Here is a 12,871-nt window from a genome sequence, read left to right as displayed (position 1 = left end):
TTTATTCATTTCGGACGATGGCGGACGATCGGTGGATAGCGATGATGGACAACGGTGGCGAGGGTGATCCGGGGCGGCGGGCGGGCGGGCGGCGGCCGACGGACGGTGGTCGGCGACAACGGATGAATGATCGATTGACAAACGATAAGAAACTTTTTATTTCCTATTTTTGTTCCGAAATAAAGAAATAGAAAATTTTTATTTACGATTTCTATTCCAAACCTATTTCGAAATATAAATTTATTTTAAAAATAAAAAGCGAATAAGTTTATCAAATGGATTTTTATTTTAAACAAGTGCGGAATAGATAAATTGTTTCTGGAATGAAATAGGTAGTTGTCAATGTCACGCACTCGTGAGGGACCAATTTATCGAAATTTATTGAAGGCAGGGACTAACCAGAACTTGGGCCATGATCTGCCACATTAGTGGGCTGGGCCTGACCTGGCCCGGCCCACTCTAGAGAATGGGCGGGCTACACGTGAATTACATGACCGAGTGACACATAATACAGCCGAAAGAAGAAATGGGTCGGACGCCGACTGGACTGTCCTGTTCCGAAGTCTGACAGTGTCGCAGCAAAGTTTTCTTCGTTTGTCCGGCAGCGAAGCGCAAAGGACAGCCATTGAAGCGCAGACGACCTCGACCTCAACCCGAGAGCCCTCACTAATCATCACCATGAGCACCAATTATCCTCCCCCACCGCACCAGAGCCTTAACCCGTTCGGTTTTCTGGTCTCCGTTTCGCCCTTCCCTTTGGCCTGATCCCGTCGGTTAGCATTTCTCTATCCATCTCTCTCTCTCTCATCGGTCTTCGGTCATTTTTTAATCGCCTGGTCATTGGAAGGAATATATGCTGGAATTTGTGTTTCCTTCCAATTGGCTGAACTTGGAGTTCACTCCTACCCTTTGGGTGCTGCTGAAAATCTCTCGGAAGAGGGAGCAAAAGGTCTCCTCCTTTTAGGCGAAGCTCCGGTCAACTGGGTGTCTCAAGAATGCCCCTCGGCTGACGCGGGCTTTATCTCCTGGTGTCTCCAGCCTTGCATTCGACGTCACTACTGCTCTCTTATCTCGGTCATCTCCTGGGGTCGAATCTTTTCTACTTTCGAAGAATTGCGTCTGACGAAGACTTGATAATATGGCCTCTGCATATGGCTTTGCTTCTCCCACGAAATTGAGGTTTTTGCCTTTGCCTTCCTTTTCGCATCAACCGGCTGCGAATCAGCTTTTTCCGACATGTAAGCGGAATTGCGCCGTGGCTTGTTATCTGAGAATGCCGTCGAGAATTCGCGGCCGTAAAAATCACCCCTTTTTCACCGCTGGACCGAGGAGGTTCCCCAGATTCTCGCTGAGCAAGTCTCTGGAATTGGAGGAATTCGTGACGAGCGACGATGAAGATGAAATGGGCGATGGGTTCTTCGAGGCGATCGAGGAATTGGAGCGGATGACGAGGGAGCCGTCTGATGTTCTCGAGGAGATGAATGACCGTCTCTCGGCGCGGGAATTGCAGTTAGTGCTTGTGTACTTCTCTCAAGAGGGGAGGGACTCGTGGTGTGCGCTCGAGGTTTTTGAGTGGTTGAAGAAGGAGAATAGGGTTGATAAGGAGACCATGGAGCTCATGGTTGCGCTAATGTGCGGTTGGATGAAGAAGTTGATCGAAGGAGCGCATGATGTCGGTGATGTGGTCAACCTCCTGGTCGACATGGACTGTGTCGGCTTAAAGCCTAGCTTTAGCATGATTGAGAAGGTGATTTCATTGTATTGGGAGGTCGCAAAGAAGGACGAGGCAATTCTGTTCGTCAAGGAAGTGTTGAGGCGTGGCATTGCTTATTCAGATAATGATGGTGAGGGTCATAAAGGAGGCCCAACTGGGTATCTGGCTTGGAAGATGATGGTGAGTGTCCTTGCTTTTCTGATCTATGGTCCTGTTTAATGGAAATTTGTATTAGTAATTATAGGCTGTTATTTGGTAAGTGTATTTGGGTGCTATAGTTCTTTCTGCAGCAGTTTGGGCAAGTCTTTTGTATTGGGGGAATGTGTTCAATGACTTTCTGCATCACTTTAGTAGCTGGATGCGTGGGCATTATTGACTGGTTACAATGGGTTCCATGTGAAAATCACATAGCCGGTTCATGAAACATAGTTACTATGGCATATGCATGTCACTTATAATTGAAACATTGTTGTGAGCATGGGCGGGTCGGTTCTGAGGGCAGAACTGTGGACCTTCCCAGCCCTAACCATTGTAGAATCGGTTCTGGAATCAGAATGTTCCTACTTCAGCATGTGAACTGGTCTTTTCCTCCTCTGTTTTTTTTTTTTTAATTGCATTTACACCTATTCTTAGCTATAGGTGACTTGAGAAATGACAAGATGCAGTAACTCTGTTCTTGAGTCCCAGCAAAATGGACATGTAATTTTCACCATTTTTTTACTCCACTTTTACTTTGGGTTTCAGGTTCTTAGAACATAGAACCTACCTGGATACCATGTTGAACTAAACTGAATGCTAAGCCCTAGCAAAAGCTTGTGCTTTAAATAACACAAAGGAATCCTGACCTTGGTAACTCTGGCTGGCAAGCAAATTGGTTGGACTTCTTACCAAACTTCAATTCCTGAACTCTGTATGTGGCAGGTTGATGGCAAGTACAGGGATGCTGTCAAATTGGTGATACATCTCAGAGAATCAGGGCTAAGGCCAGAGGTTTACAGCTACCTCATTGCAATGACTGCTGTTGTTAAAGAGCTAAATGAATTTGCTAAAGCCTTGCGCAGGCTGAAAGGACTTGCTAAGGATGGTTTGATAGCTAATCTTGATGTTGAAAACGTTGTGCTAATTGATAAATATCAGTCAGATCTCCTGGCTGATGGCGTCTGCTTATCCAAATGGGTCATAGAAGAGGGAGGCTCCTCTCTTCATGGAGTGGTTCATGAGAGGCTTCTTGCCATGTATATATGTGCTGGTCATGGCCTTGAAGCAGAAAGACAACTTTGGGAAATGAAGCTTGTGGGTAAGGAAGCTGATAGTGACCTTCATGACATTGTTTTAGCTATCTGTGCTTCCCAGAAGGAGGTCAATGCTATAGGACGCTTGCTTACTAGAACAGACTGCTAGTTCAATGCGGAAGAAAAGAACCTTCTCATGGTTGTTGAGAGGTTATATTAAAGGTGGACACTTTGATGACGCTGCTGATGCTCTAATTAAAATGCTTGACTTGGGTGTGTATCCAGACTATTTGGATCGGGCAGCTGTGCTGCAGGGCTTGAGAAGTAGAATTCAACAATCAGGAGATGTGGGTGCTTATCTCAAGCTTTGCAAATGCCTTTCCGATGCCAATTTGATTGGACCTTGTCTGGTTTATGTCTATGTTAAGAAACATAAGCTTTGGATCGTGCGGATGCTTTAAATGGTTCAGATAAAGAGCTCAGAGACTCCTATATATCACTTTATGTTTGGGGTCAATGACTTCTTAAGATACAGCGCTACATGCAAGTTGTTTAGCCACGGTTTCTCGATTTGTAAATTTTGTACAATGTATCAGTGTCCTTGGTTACGAAATGAACGCATTTTCTACACGGTGGTGTCTGTAAACATGAGGAATTGTTCGGTATATATTTTGTCTAATACATAAATACATGAGCTACGACCTACAGGTATATTTTAGCATTATATAGTTCTAATATTTACTCGTCTTCCATGGTGCTTTTATGTGCATTGCTGTCTCTCTTGATTCACTTATTATAATTTATGCTTGGTAATCTAACATGACTTTAGTCTGTCTGTAAAGCACTAATCCTTCTGCTACTGCTATGTAATGAATAGATGGAGCTATGATCTGGTGAACAATACTTAATTGGTTATGTTCATTAGAGTTGATCTGGAATTGAGTTGGTAGACTTTTTCTTGGGTAGCCAGAACCAAAGATGTGTGATCCGCAGTTTGAGCTAGCATTGACCTGCTGGATGTATTTTAACAGTAACTTCTAATATGAGTACGAGAGATACAGATAACTATCCTCACCACCTGTTATTGGGTCTGCAAAGAGAATAGGGAAACCAGGGCTTGTGTCCAACAGAGCCCATCTTTGTATAGAAATTACTCTTTCGGGAAGAAATGCTCCCCAAAATTGAAGAGCTTCCAAGTAATAGGAAGCATTAGAACAGAAGGGAGTGAGAACCACGGAGATGGACTTAGGTGGGGCCAATATAAGAAAACAATCTATGGTGATTTTATTGGCATGATCTCATGCGTGACGTAACAATCGGGTTTTGCATTGCAGAAAGTAAAGCAAACCAGAGCGATTCCCATATTCATTTTCATTTATCTACAAGAACCGCAAACCTCTAAAAAAAAGCTTAGTGTATACTCTGCACAAGCTGCTTCCGATGCCCAACAGAGAAACCAGGTAAAAGATCGAAGACCTTCAGCATGTCTTATAATCTACCCCCGAGGTTCGGACTTCACCTCTTCGCTTGATGCTGTTGACATAATTTCAAGTTCTGCCCACCAAAGGGGAGATAATTTTGGGGAAACTACATCAGGTTCCATTGTTGTGATCTCTTTCAACTTGGTCATGACCTCTCTCATTCTTGGTCGCTCGTGAGGATTAGGATTGAGACATTCTCTCATCACTGCAACCAATTTCTGGAGCACATCTTCTTTAAAAGATTTCAAAGTTGGATCCACCATATCCTTTATGGGCATCTCCCCTCTAAGATACTTAGTTGTCCAGTCGACTAGAAAACCGTTATCCATCGAGTACGGGATCCTGCCGGTTATTATTTCGAATATAATGACACCTAAGTTGTACACATTACTCTCTGGATCGACTGTCGGTGTTTCCAAGAATTCGACAGCAGCTGATCCAATTTTTGTGGCTACTGAGTCATTGCAGAAACTGAAATCTGATAATTTAGCTGCATAGTCCTCGGTCAGGAACACGGATGAAGACTGCAGATTCCCATGTGCTATTGGCGGTGTCAACTCATGCATGTACTCGAGGCAGTAAGATATGCCCATTATTATCCGTAATCTCATTCCCCAGTCCAAGTGCTCCGATTCTTTGACTGCATGATGTACAAAAGAATCATCAAAACCAATAAGATACCATTGGGATTTAACATTCTGTAATGCATGAGCCCGACCCCATAGAATGTGTCCATGCTTGTTCCCACTGGTTGATATCTCATTACATGGATACAAGGATGTTCGCAAGTCAAAAATACTTACTGTGCAGATGCTCAGAGAGGGTTCCGTTTGGCGCATACTCAAAAACCAACATTCTCGTGAAAGGTTTCTCTTCCTCACAAAAGCCAATAAGGTTCACAAAGTTCTTGTGGTTCACCTTTGATAATGTGTCTATCTGAGGATTGATCAGCGCAAATGTTTAACTTCCACAAGAGCCTAGCTCAAAAGGAGCAGATAAAAAAGAGTTGCTCAATTACCTTCTTTCTGAACTGGGCTTCCAAGTCTTTTGACCAGTTATCAGGAGATGCAGCCGCACTTGAGGTCACAGCGATTTCGACTCCACTAGACAATGTCCCTTTGTAAGCCGTGCCATCTGATAGAGTGCCAATTATATTACTGAAATCCTCACAAGCTGCTTCAAGTTCGGACCGCTGTAGTTTGGGCACCCCTGAAGTGAAAACACTCCACCATTAACAGACAAAAAAAAAACATACTGGTCCGGAAAAGTTGAGTAATTCTTGCACGGTTGCACCTGAGTGGAAGGACTGGAAGATGAAGTTTGTTCTGTATATGTGCCACACAGTAAAGGAGGGTGGGAGTTCCCCTTCACTTTTCCTATGACGTAGATTATGGAATCCAAAATTTGACCCTATTAGGATAATTATAACCTTTTTCAGTGAAAAAGACTAGATATTACAGGCAAAGACAAGGGGGTTTTCTTCTGAACTACCATTTTCTCAAGCCTATCCTCAGAAGGTTCAGTTGCTCAAGATATATGTGCTTTCACAAGATCAATCTTCCATGCTAGAGCTTTTATCGTTTTGGGAAAGCAAGATTAGTCTCTCACTCTCTTGTCAGAATAGTTCAGATGCCATCACTACAAATGTACCCTGGTCTCACATTCTCGGAACTCTCTATAATGAATTCAAGATCCTAACCCGCTTGCTGATAGACTTATGCTTCTATCTTTATACTGAATTGCTAAACTAATTGCTTGGAACTTCTTACTTTTACTACAGCTATTGGCATCTGCCCTTATTTCCCTCAAGAACAATGATTACCTGTTACAAAAGCTTTCTGCAGTTGCCCACTCAACCCTGTGGCCCAAGGTTTCACTGTGACCACCTTATTGCGTCGGAAGAAGAACATGGCAGCAGCTGATATTAAGATTACTACTGACCCTGCAATTACTGCCGTAGTGATGATAACCATTTGATGCTTCCTGTTGGAGTGAGTACTAGGATTTAGACCAAAAGTTGAAATAGGAGAAGGCGCTGTGATCCAGTTGTTTGGGGGTGCAACAATGGGATGCTTTGGTAATGTCGGTGCATGAACGGGTGTAACAATTGGTGAGGGTGAAGGAGTCAGAGAGATGCTCCGAGGAGATTCTGATGGGGAAGGGGGAATAGGCTCCAACGGGGAGGGTGATGGAGCAACTGATGATTTTGGTGAGAAAAATGGACCCCTTGAGTGTGCTCGTGGATGTGAATTTGGTGAAGGTGATGGTGAAGGTGACTTGAGACCATGTGAAGAAGGTATCGGAGCAGGAGATGGCGATGCTTCAAAACTCTTCTTATTAGGTTTGTCCCCACTGTTTTTGGATGGTTTCGAGGCCTCTGTTGCCAGTATCTGCCTCCTGTAAGTTGCAGTTTGAGGATGAACACCATTCCTAAAATAAATATTGAAATTACCTTTAGTGAGATACAAATCCAATAGTATCGTAAAAACTCTATAAAGTAATAGTTTGACCTTGATTTATGTCAAATTCCAATTGAACATCTGATGTAAAAAGTGTACATTGCGTAAAATGAAGCTAAGCAACTACCATATCAGCTATAAGCTCCGAATCTTTTACCGGATAATAGTCATGCTATTAGAGTCCGCTCCCATGGCAAGACTACTTTCTTGCCTTTCATGCATCTGCGATTCAGAGATTGTCTTCAGCTCATCAATTTCAGGAGAGATAAAACCCATGAACTCATTGTTGTCAAGTAATCTGCATTAGAGATGAAGCAATCGGTTTAATAAAGATCCAGCGGATTCTGATTTAGAAGGAAGTGAACGGCACAGTTAATAAATCAACGTACAGGGTTGTGAGGGACAGATTATTGCCAAGCTCAGATGGAAAAGAGCCGCTAAAATTGTTATATCCCAAGTCCAACACTTCCAGCTCCTTCAGTTTTGCAATCTCCCCAGGGATGTTTCCCCGGAAAGAATTATTGCGTAGAATACTGTAGAGGAAGGAGAAAAATTAAATCAAATACCTATATTATCAGCACGTATCAATTTTTTTTTTTATTCTTTACCAGCAGCATGTGTATGCTTACATGGATTTTACATGAGTCAGCTTCCCCAGTTCAGGAGTTAGCATTCCCTCAAGACCAAGATCTTTCAAGTTCCTGCATGGATTGCGAGGCAAAATAATTAGATCAAGAATGGAAAATCAGAGATGCAGGAATCAGTAACATAAAAATGGAGATGAATTATAATCATTATTTATCAGATGATTAATTGCAATTTTGGCAGGAAGATGGAAAAGAAGTATATAATCCAGATCTAAAGCATGAAATTCTGAGCAGCTGTAAATGCTTCGACTATGACATGAACAGACCAGCAGTGCACATGTATGAAAGAGGATATTGAGAATTATTAGCGTGACTGAATTGAAAGATTGCACGTCTAGCTAGAACATGATCTGCACTACTTAGAAGGCGTAAACCATAGGTATTCATTAACAAGCAGACCATCCATGGCACAGTCGAGCAACGTGGTTGAGAAAATTCTACCGTGAAGAATTTTCACCGTTTCTTCTCTGAAGAAAACTGATTAAATGGATGCTTTTTTACTGTGTCTGAAGCATTGTGACCATACAATCACCGCACAAGTTTGACATATTCCAGATTTATCAGAACCTATCTGTTGAAAATGCAGCTTAGACTTCTTCAATGATCATCCATAGCCAAAGAACCTAACTGTTTCGATCCTACATCTATGTATGAACGAAAGCTGCATAGACATATGTAGCATTCCTATCTATGTATGCTAGCAGCGTGCATTGTGATGGCACTGCAAATCCTCACATGTTGCCTGAGCAGAAAAAGTTAGATATCAAACTCACAGGACCGCTACTTGTCCGTCCGAGCACTCCACACCCAACCACGAACAGGGATCCACAACTCCGACATCGTCTTTCCAATTCGATAAAGCCCCATAAGGATCTCTCTCCACTCCCTCGCGAAATCTTAATAACGCTACACCTGCATCGCGACGCATCTCCATCCTTCATAATTCATATCATCTTTCCAGGAAAAAAAAGATAAGAACGGAACAGAGAGCACAACCGCGAGGGACATGTATATAAATCACGTACCTTCGCCGTTGAGAGACCAACAGAAGCTCAGATTTTCGACGCAGACTAAGAAAACCGCCATCAACACCGCGACTCGGAGCTTGGCTCTATTCATTCTCGACCCGCCATCCATCTTTCCTCGTAGTCCCCCCTCGAGCCTGGTCCAGAAAACAACGGAGGAAGGAGGACAAGCTTCTGTATTCCCGTCAACTTTGACACGCAGAAGACGATGAAAAAGAGAGGTTGAAAAGCCCACCAACTTCGGCTGGCGTGAGAGTGCCTGCGGACCGGAAAGGAACGTGAAGAGAAGGAGCTCAAAGTGAAGAAGGGAGGGGAGAGTCTCCGCAGGTGCAAGCTAAGCTTTGGAGAGGAAGAGAAGAAACCGCGTCCACCACCGCCGCCACGTCGGTGAACTTTTCATGGTAAGAAATCAAGAACGAAACAGAGTTAGAAAAACATTAAAAACCTGGCTTTTTAATGTTTTTTCCTTGCGCCGGAATGAGGCGGATGTCTGTGCGTTGTTCCCAAAGCGTGTCGTTTTAACCAGCCCACAGCCACGTGCCTCTCACGTGCTATTCCAGCCTTTCCTTTTCTTTGCCCAATTTTCAGGTCTGTAAAGCCAAAAGAAGAAAAAAAAGAGAAAATTCGTTGAGAGAAAATATAATTTTATTAAGGCAAAGCCAAGTCCTTGCGGATATATGCGAATGGGCCTTTGCCTTCGGATGCAATCAAAGTCTTCGGAGGGATTTGTTTAGTGTGAAACGTTTGTTGCTGCATGAGAAATACCAGGTCATGTACATGTGCGCGCTGCATTATTCTGCGACATAAGGTGCTGAGAATAATGGGGCGGAGAGAAAAGATTGTTTGGCGTTGAATGCGAGAAACTCGGGGCTTTTTAAATTTACATGTCGCACTTCGTTTCCATTACATGCCTCGGTTGACCTCTTCCCTTATGGTTGCTGAATTCAATATTGCAGCCCTGCTTCGGACATCATTCTACCACCCCCGTTTACCTAACGAAAATGGCTTTTGTTTATTGATTCCGTAGATCTTGCATTTTACTGGAACGGGTCTGCGTCAACTAACTTCTGGAGACAAGGACATCGAATTATGGGAAATTATGCAAGCTTGGCCAGCAACAATAATAATGTCAAAACGGACAAATACAGATCTTGATTGCCTTTCACTTTGTCAAGTCAAAAATTAATTAAGCCATCGCTTTCTCCCTGATGGAACCAGGGAGGAGAGAGGTAGGAAGGTTTGAACCTGTACCTTGCTGGCTACTGTCATTTTAATGATTCGAGCTGCACGGATTGCTGGAAGACAATACTTTCTCATGACTCGAGTTAAAAGGGAAGGTTCCTTGAATCCTATGTGCGGTGATTTAGCACAGTACGCCGGTCGATCTCTTGCGAGCTCGCAAGTTTCTCCGGTCTTGCAAACTCGAGAACAATGAGTATGCTTCAGGAATAGTATTGAACTTTTAAGAGTTATGGTAGACTGTTCACGGCTACAAGCGTCGAGAATAGTGGAAAGTTGACGAGAAAGAAAGAAAGTCTATTATGTAAAAACCTCTATAGAATAAAGCAGGTAGACGGATTCGATCCAGTTGCAGAAAAGGAATGAAAACTAGTGTCTGCTTGTGGATTTCAGTTGTTCTGACGTGACCCCACTAAAGTATGCTGATTAAGGTCGACTCCCCGCATCGAAAAACTGTGGTCCAGTGCTCAGATCATGGCTTGGAAGAGAAGTATTCAGCAGACAGATTTCACTCGCTTATTGGAAGAAAGAACAAGACGATGTTGATTTCTAATCTTTGGAGAGTGTGAATGAGACCCCAATGTGATGCGCAAAAATTAAAGTCAGATGAACTAAAACAAGGGAAATGCTTTTCCCTCTCTGGCAAGAGATTGAGACTGCATATTCAAGCAACAGCGACGGTTGCTCTTCCCACTACGCTGGGTAATCATCCACCTGCTTCAACTTAATCTTCCAAGGCTTCCCAACACCCATTGGGAAAGTTTAAGTTAAAACTAGAAAAGAGAAGCTTTATTACATCTTGATAGTGCCTTTGCTCCTATTCTAATGTGATTTGGGTATCTTAAAGAGCGGGAATGCTGGCAAGATTCTGCTCCATTTGCGCACACTTTACTCAAAATTCGTCACGCAAATAGATTCCTATAAGCCTTACTCTGAATTGAGAATGCACCGAAACTGATTCCGCCCATATTGTACACGATCTGCCGGCAGCTCGGGCATTAAAATGAGTGATATACAATGAGGTTTAAAAGGGATCATGAGGGGCCAATTCGCTGTATGTGTGACTACATCAGAACAGAAGCAGCGAGAACTTGCAATCAGACCGTCCACCACCGTACACGATCTTCATCTTAACTTTTCGGTCGCATATGTTTGTCCGGTTTTTCTTGGGCAAATCGGTCACATAAGGTTGGATCATCTCGCGAAGGCCCTCCTCTGTTGCTCTCCTCTTATCTAGCATATTCAATCGACAAATGGGGCAACAACAGCAAGATCCACGACCGAATCACCACCATTCTTTAACAGTGTCGAAGTGGGCCCTCATCTGTATGATCTTGCTCCTGATTACTCAATCTTATTTCTTAATGTAGGTGTTGCATTTATGATGGATGAGTGAGACTCAGACTCCTCATCTGATGTGGGCCTTTTTTTTTCAAACCATTTGTTTTTTATGCTTTAAATGACCTCATGAAGTCATTAGGAAAATGCTCTGCGACCTGTTCGACCTGTGACATTGAATCTGTCATGCCATAGCCCAACTGGATTGTATCTTATTGATTATCTTGTTGGCCCAAGTTTCACGCGGTCTACTGAATTTCTAGGAAAGTTTGCTGCACTAGAAGAAACATGCTTTGGCTGTTTGACATTCTCCTGCTCGGTAATTTGTGAGCCGACTCTTGAATCTTAATGGCTTAACACTTCGTTGGATATTGCCGTGTCAATGTCGTTTTGGTGGGACTAGACTAGTTGCTGAATTTCTTCCCACATAGGAAGGAAAAAAAGCCAAAAGAAAAAGGTACAAGAATCGAATAATCGGTAGGGGTTCCATTTCTTTGAGGGGCACTGAAAGAGAGTTGTGTAGGTTGTGGAGACTGTTCGTAAAAGCAAAGCTTTGGAGGTTCACACACTCGCACTCAAAGATAGTGGCCAGGCCGATCAATCATTGCAGTGTTGCTTTCTGTATCTTCTTCAATGCGTACACCTAACGACTTGTAGCCTTCCAGGCTTGTGGTTCTTGTGAGGATCCACAAGGGTACCACTACCGCAGCACTACGTAGCATTGTCCATTTTGAGCCTCTGCCTACACAGTTTTAAAATGCGTTATACAAGTAAAGAATCCAAGTCTTATCAACTAATTCAAGACTCCCCCGACGATATGGGACAAAAAACATGCGCTTAGCCTCGCCAGCTTTTGGGTCACAGCCACCCATCGGTGCAACCTCCCCTCCCATCCTGGCCACGCTGTTCACCCTCAAGGTCTGGGTCGCCACAGTTCTTCCCCATTGGGAGATGCATATCAGCAAAATCCGGGAAAATGTGAGGTTGAATAGGAGTAGTACCCGTACATCTCTTCTGGCTTGAATGCGCATCTTTGCTGGGCCTAGCTTGAAATCTAGGTGTTAATCGTTGTCATGAGGCTTAGGATATTGATGGGCCTCGAACATCCACGGGCTTGCTTGCCTTCACACGTTGCGGCTCATTAGAAGTCATTGGTTCTTGAACATTGCTGATTAAGTGGATTTGGCAACACAGAGTGAGAAAACTGATGTCATCTGCTAAATGAATGTGTATTGATGCATTCCTGTTTACATTATTTACCCACTAATTCGATGAATGAATGTAGTAACTTTCACATAAAACTATGTCCAACTAGATATTCTAACATGTGCTTCCTCTATAGCCCAATGCCATTCAGTTATCTTCAGCTCCTTCAAATCTGACCCAATATGGACTATCCCCACCTCCCAGTTTCACAAGTTCTTTTGCCTCCACTAGATGGTGCTCTCTTCTGCTGATTCTCCTAGCCTCCAAACCCATCTCTGAAACTACAACTCTACTTGTCTCACCACTCTCTTCCCAATTCTGATAAGTTGTCAGGGAAGACACATAAGGACCCACAAAGAGGCACTCCAAAGCCATTCTTGCTTCAGTGAGTTGGTCAGGACCTGGAAAATGAAGCTCCATCGATTCGAACAAGGCTTGGAGGTCCACCAATTTCCCTTCCAGGAAAGCTCCATATCCATTCCTCTCTCATCGCATCATCCTCCATGCCAATCCCATCACCAACAGTTATG

General features: G+C 43.4%; 2 protein-coding genes across 3 annotated transcripts; one reads left to right on the top strand and one right to left on the bottom strand.

The window, feature by feature from the left end:
* The first annotated feature begins 408 nt into the window (after positions 1 to 408).
* Positions 409 to 3,670, top strand: LOC104432625 (pentatricopeptide repeat-containing protein At2g30100, chloroplastic). Its single transcript, XM_010045106.3, is given in 3 exon segments — positions 409 to 1,894; positions 2,636 to 3,102; positions 3,104 to 3,670. Coding segments are annotated over 3 exon segments (1,527 nt in total). The 5' UTR covers positions 409 to 1,138; the 3' UTR covers positions 3,408 to 3,670.
* Positions 3,671 to 4,203: 533 nt separating this feature from the next.
* Positions 4,204 to 9,102, bottom strand: LOC104432624 (inactive receptor-like serine/threonine-protein kinase At2g40270). Of its 2 annotated transcripts, XM_018868719.2 has the most exons (11): positions 8,794 to 9,102; positions 8,559 to 8,695; positions 8,307 to 8,445; positions 7,516 to 7,587; positions 7,276 to 7,419; positions 7,044 to 7,184; positions 6,250 to 6,857; positions 5,721 to 5,837; positions 5,446 to 5,636; positions 5,231 to 5,363; positions 4,204 to 5,067 (listed from the first exon to the last, which is right to left on the bottom strand). In XM_018868719.2, the coding sequence occupies exons 2-11, from the start codon at positions 8,668 to 8,670 to the stop codon at positions 4,442 to 4,444; spliced, it is 2,283 nt and encodes a 760-aa protein (XP_018724264.2). In that variant the 5' UTR covers positions 8,671 to 8,695; positions 8,794 to 9,102; the 3' UTR covers positions 4,204 to 4,441. The 2 variants fall into 2 exon arrangements, with proteins under 2 accessions (XP_018724264.2, XP_010043407.2); XM_010045105.3 differs by lacking the exon at positions 5,721 to 5,837 and having other exon boundaries at positions 8,794 to 9,092.
* Between the last annotated feature and the right edge of the window lie 3,769 nt (positions 9,103 to 12,871).

Source organism: Eucalyptus grandis, chromosome 2, assembly GCF_016545825.1.
Source record: "Eucalyptus grandis isolate ANBG69807.140 chromosome 2, ASM1654582v1, whole genome shotgun sequence".
NCBI lineage: Eukaryota > Viridiplantae > Streptophyta > Magnoliopsida > Myrtales > Myrtaceae > Eucalyptus > Eucalyptus grandis.
The sequence above is the reverse complement of the archived record's forward strand: the minus strand, read 5'-3'. Positions and strand labels throughout refer to the sequence as shown.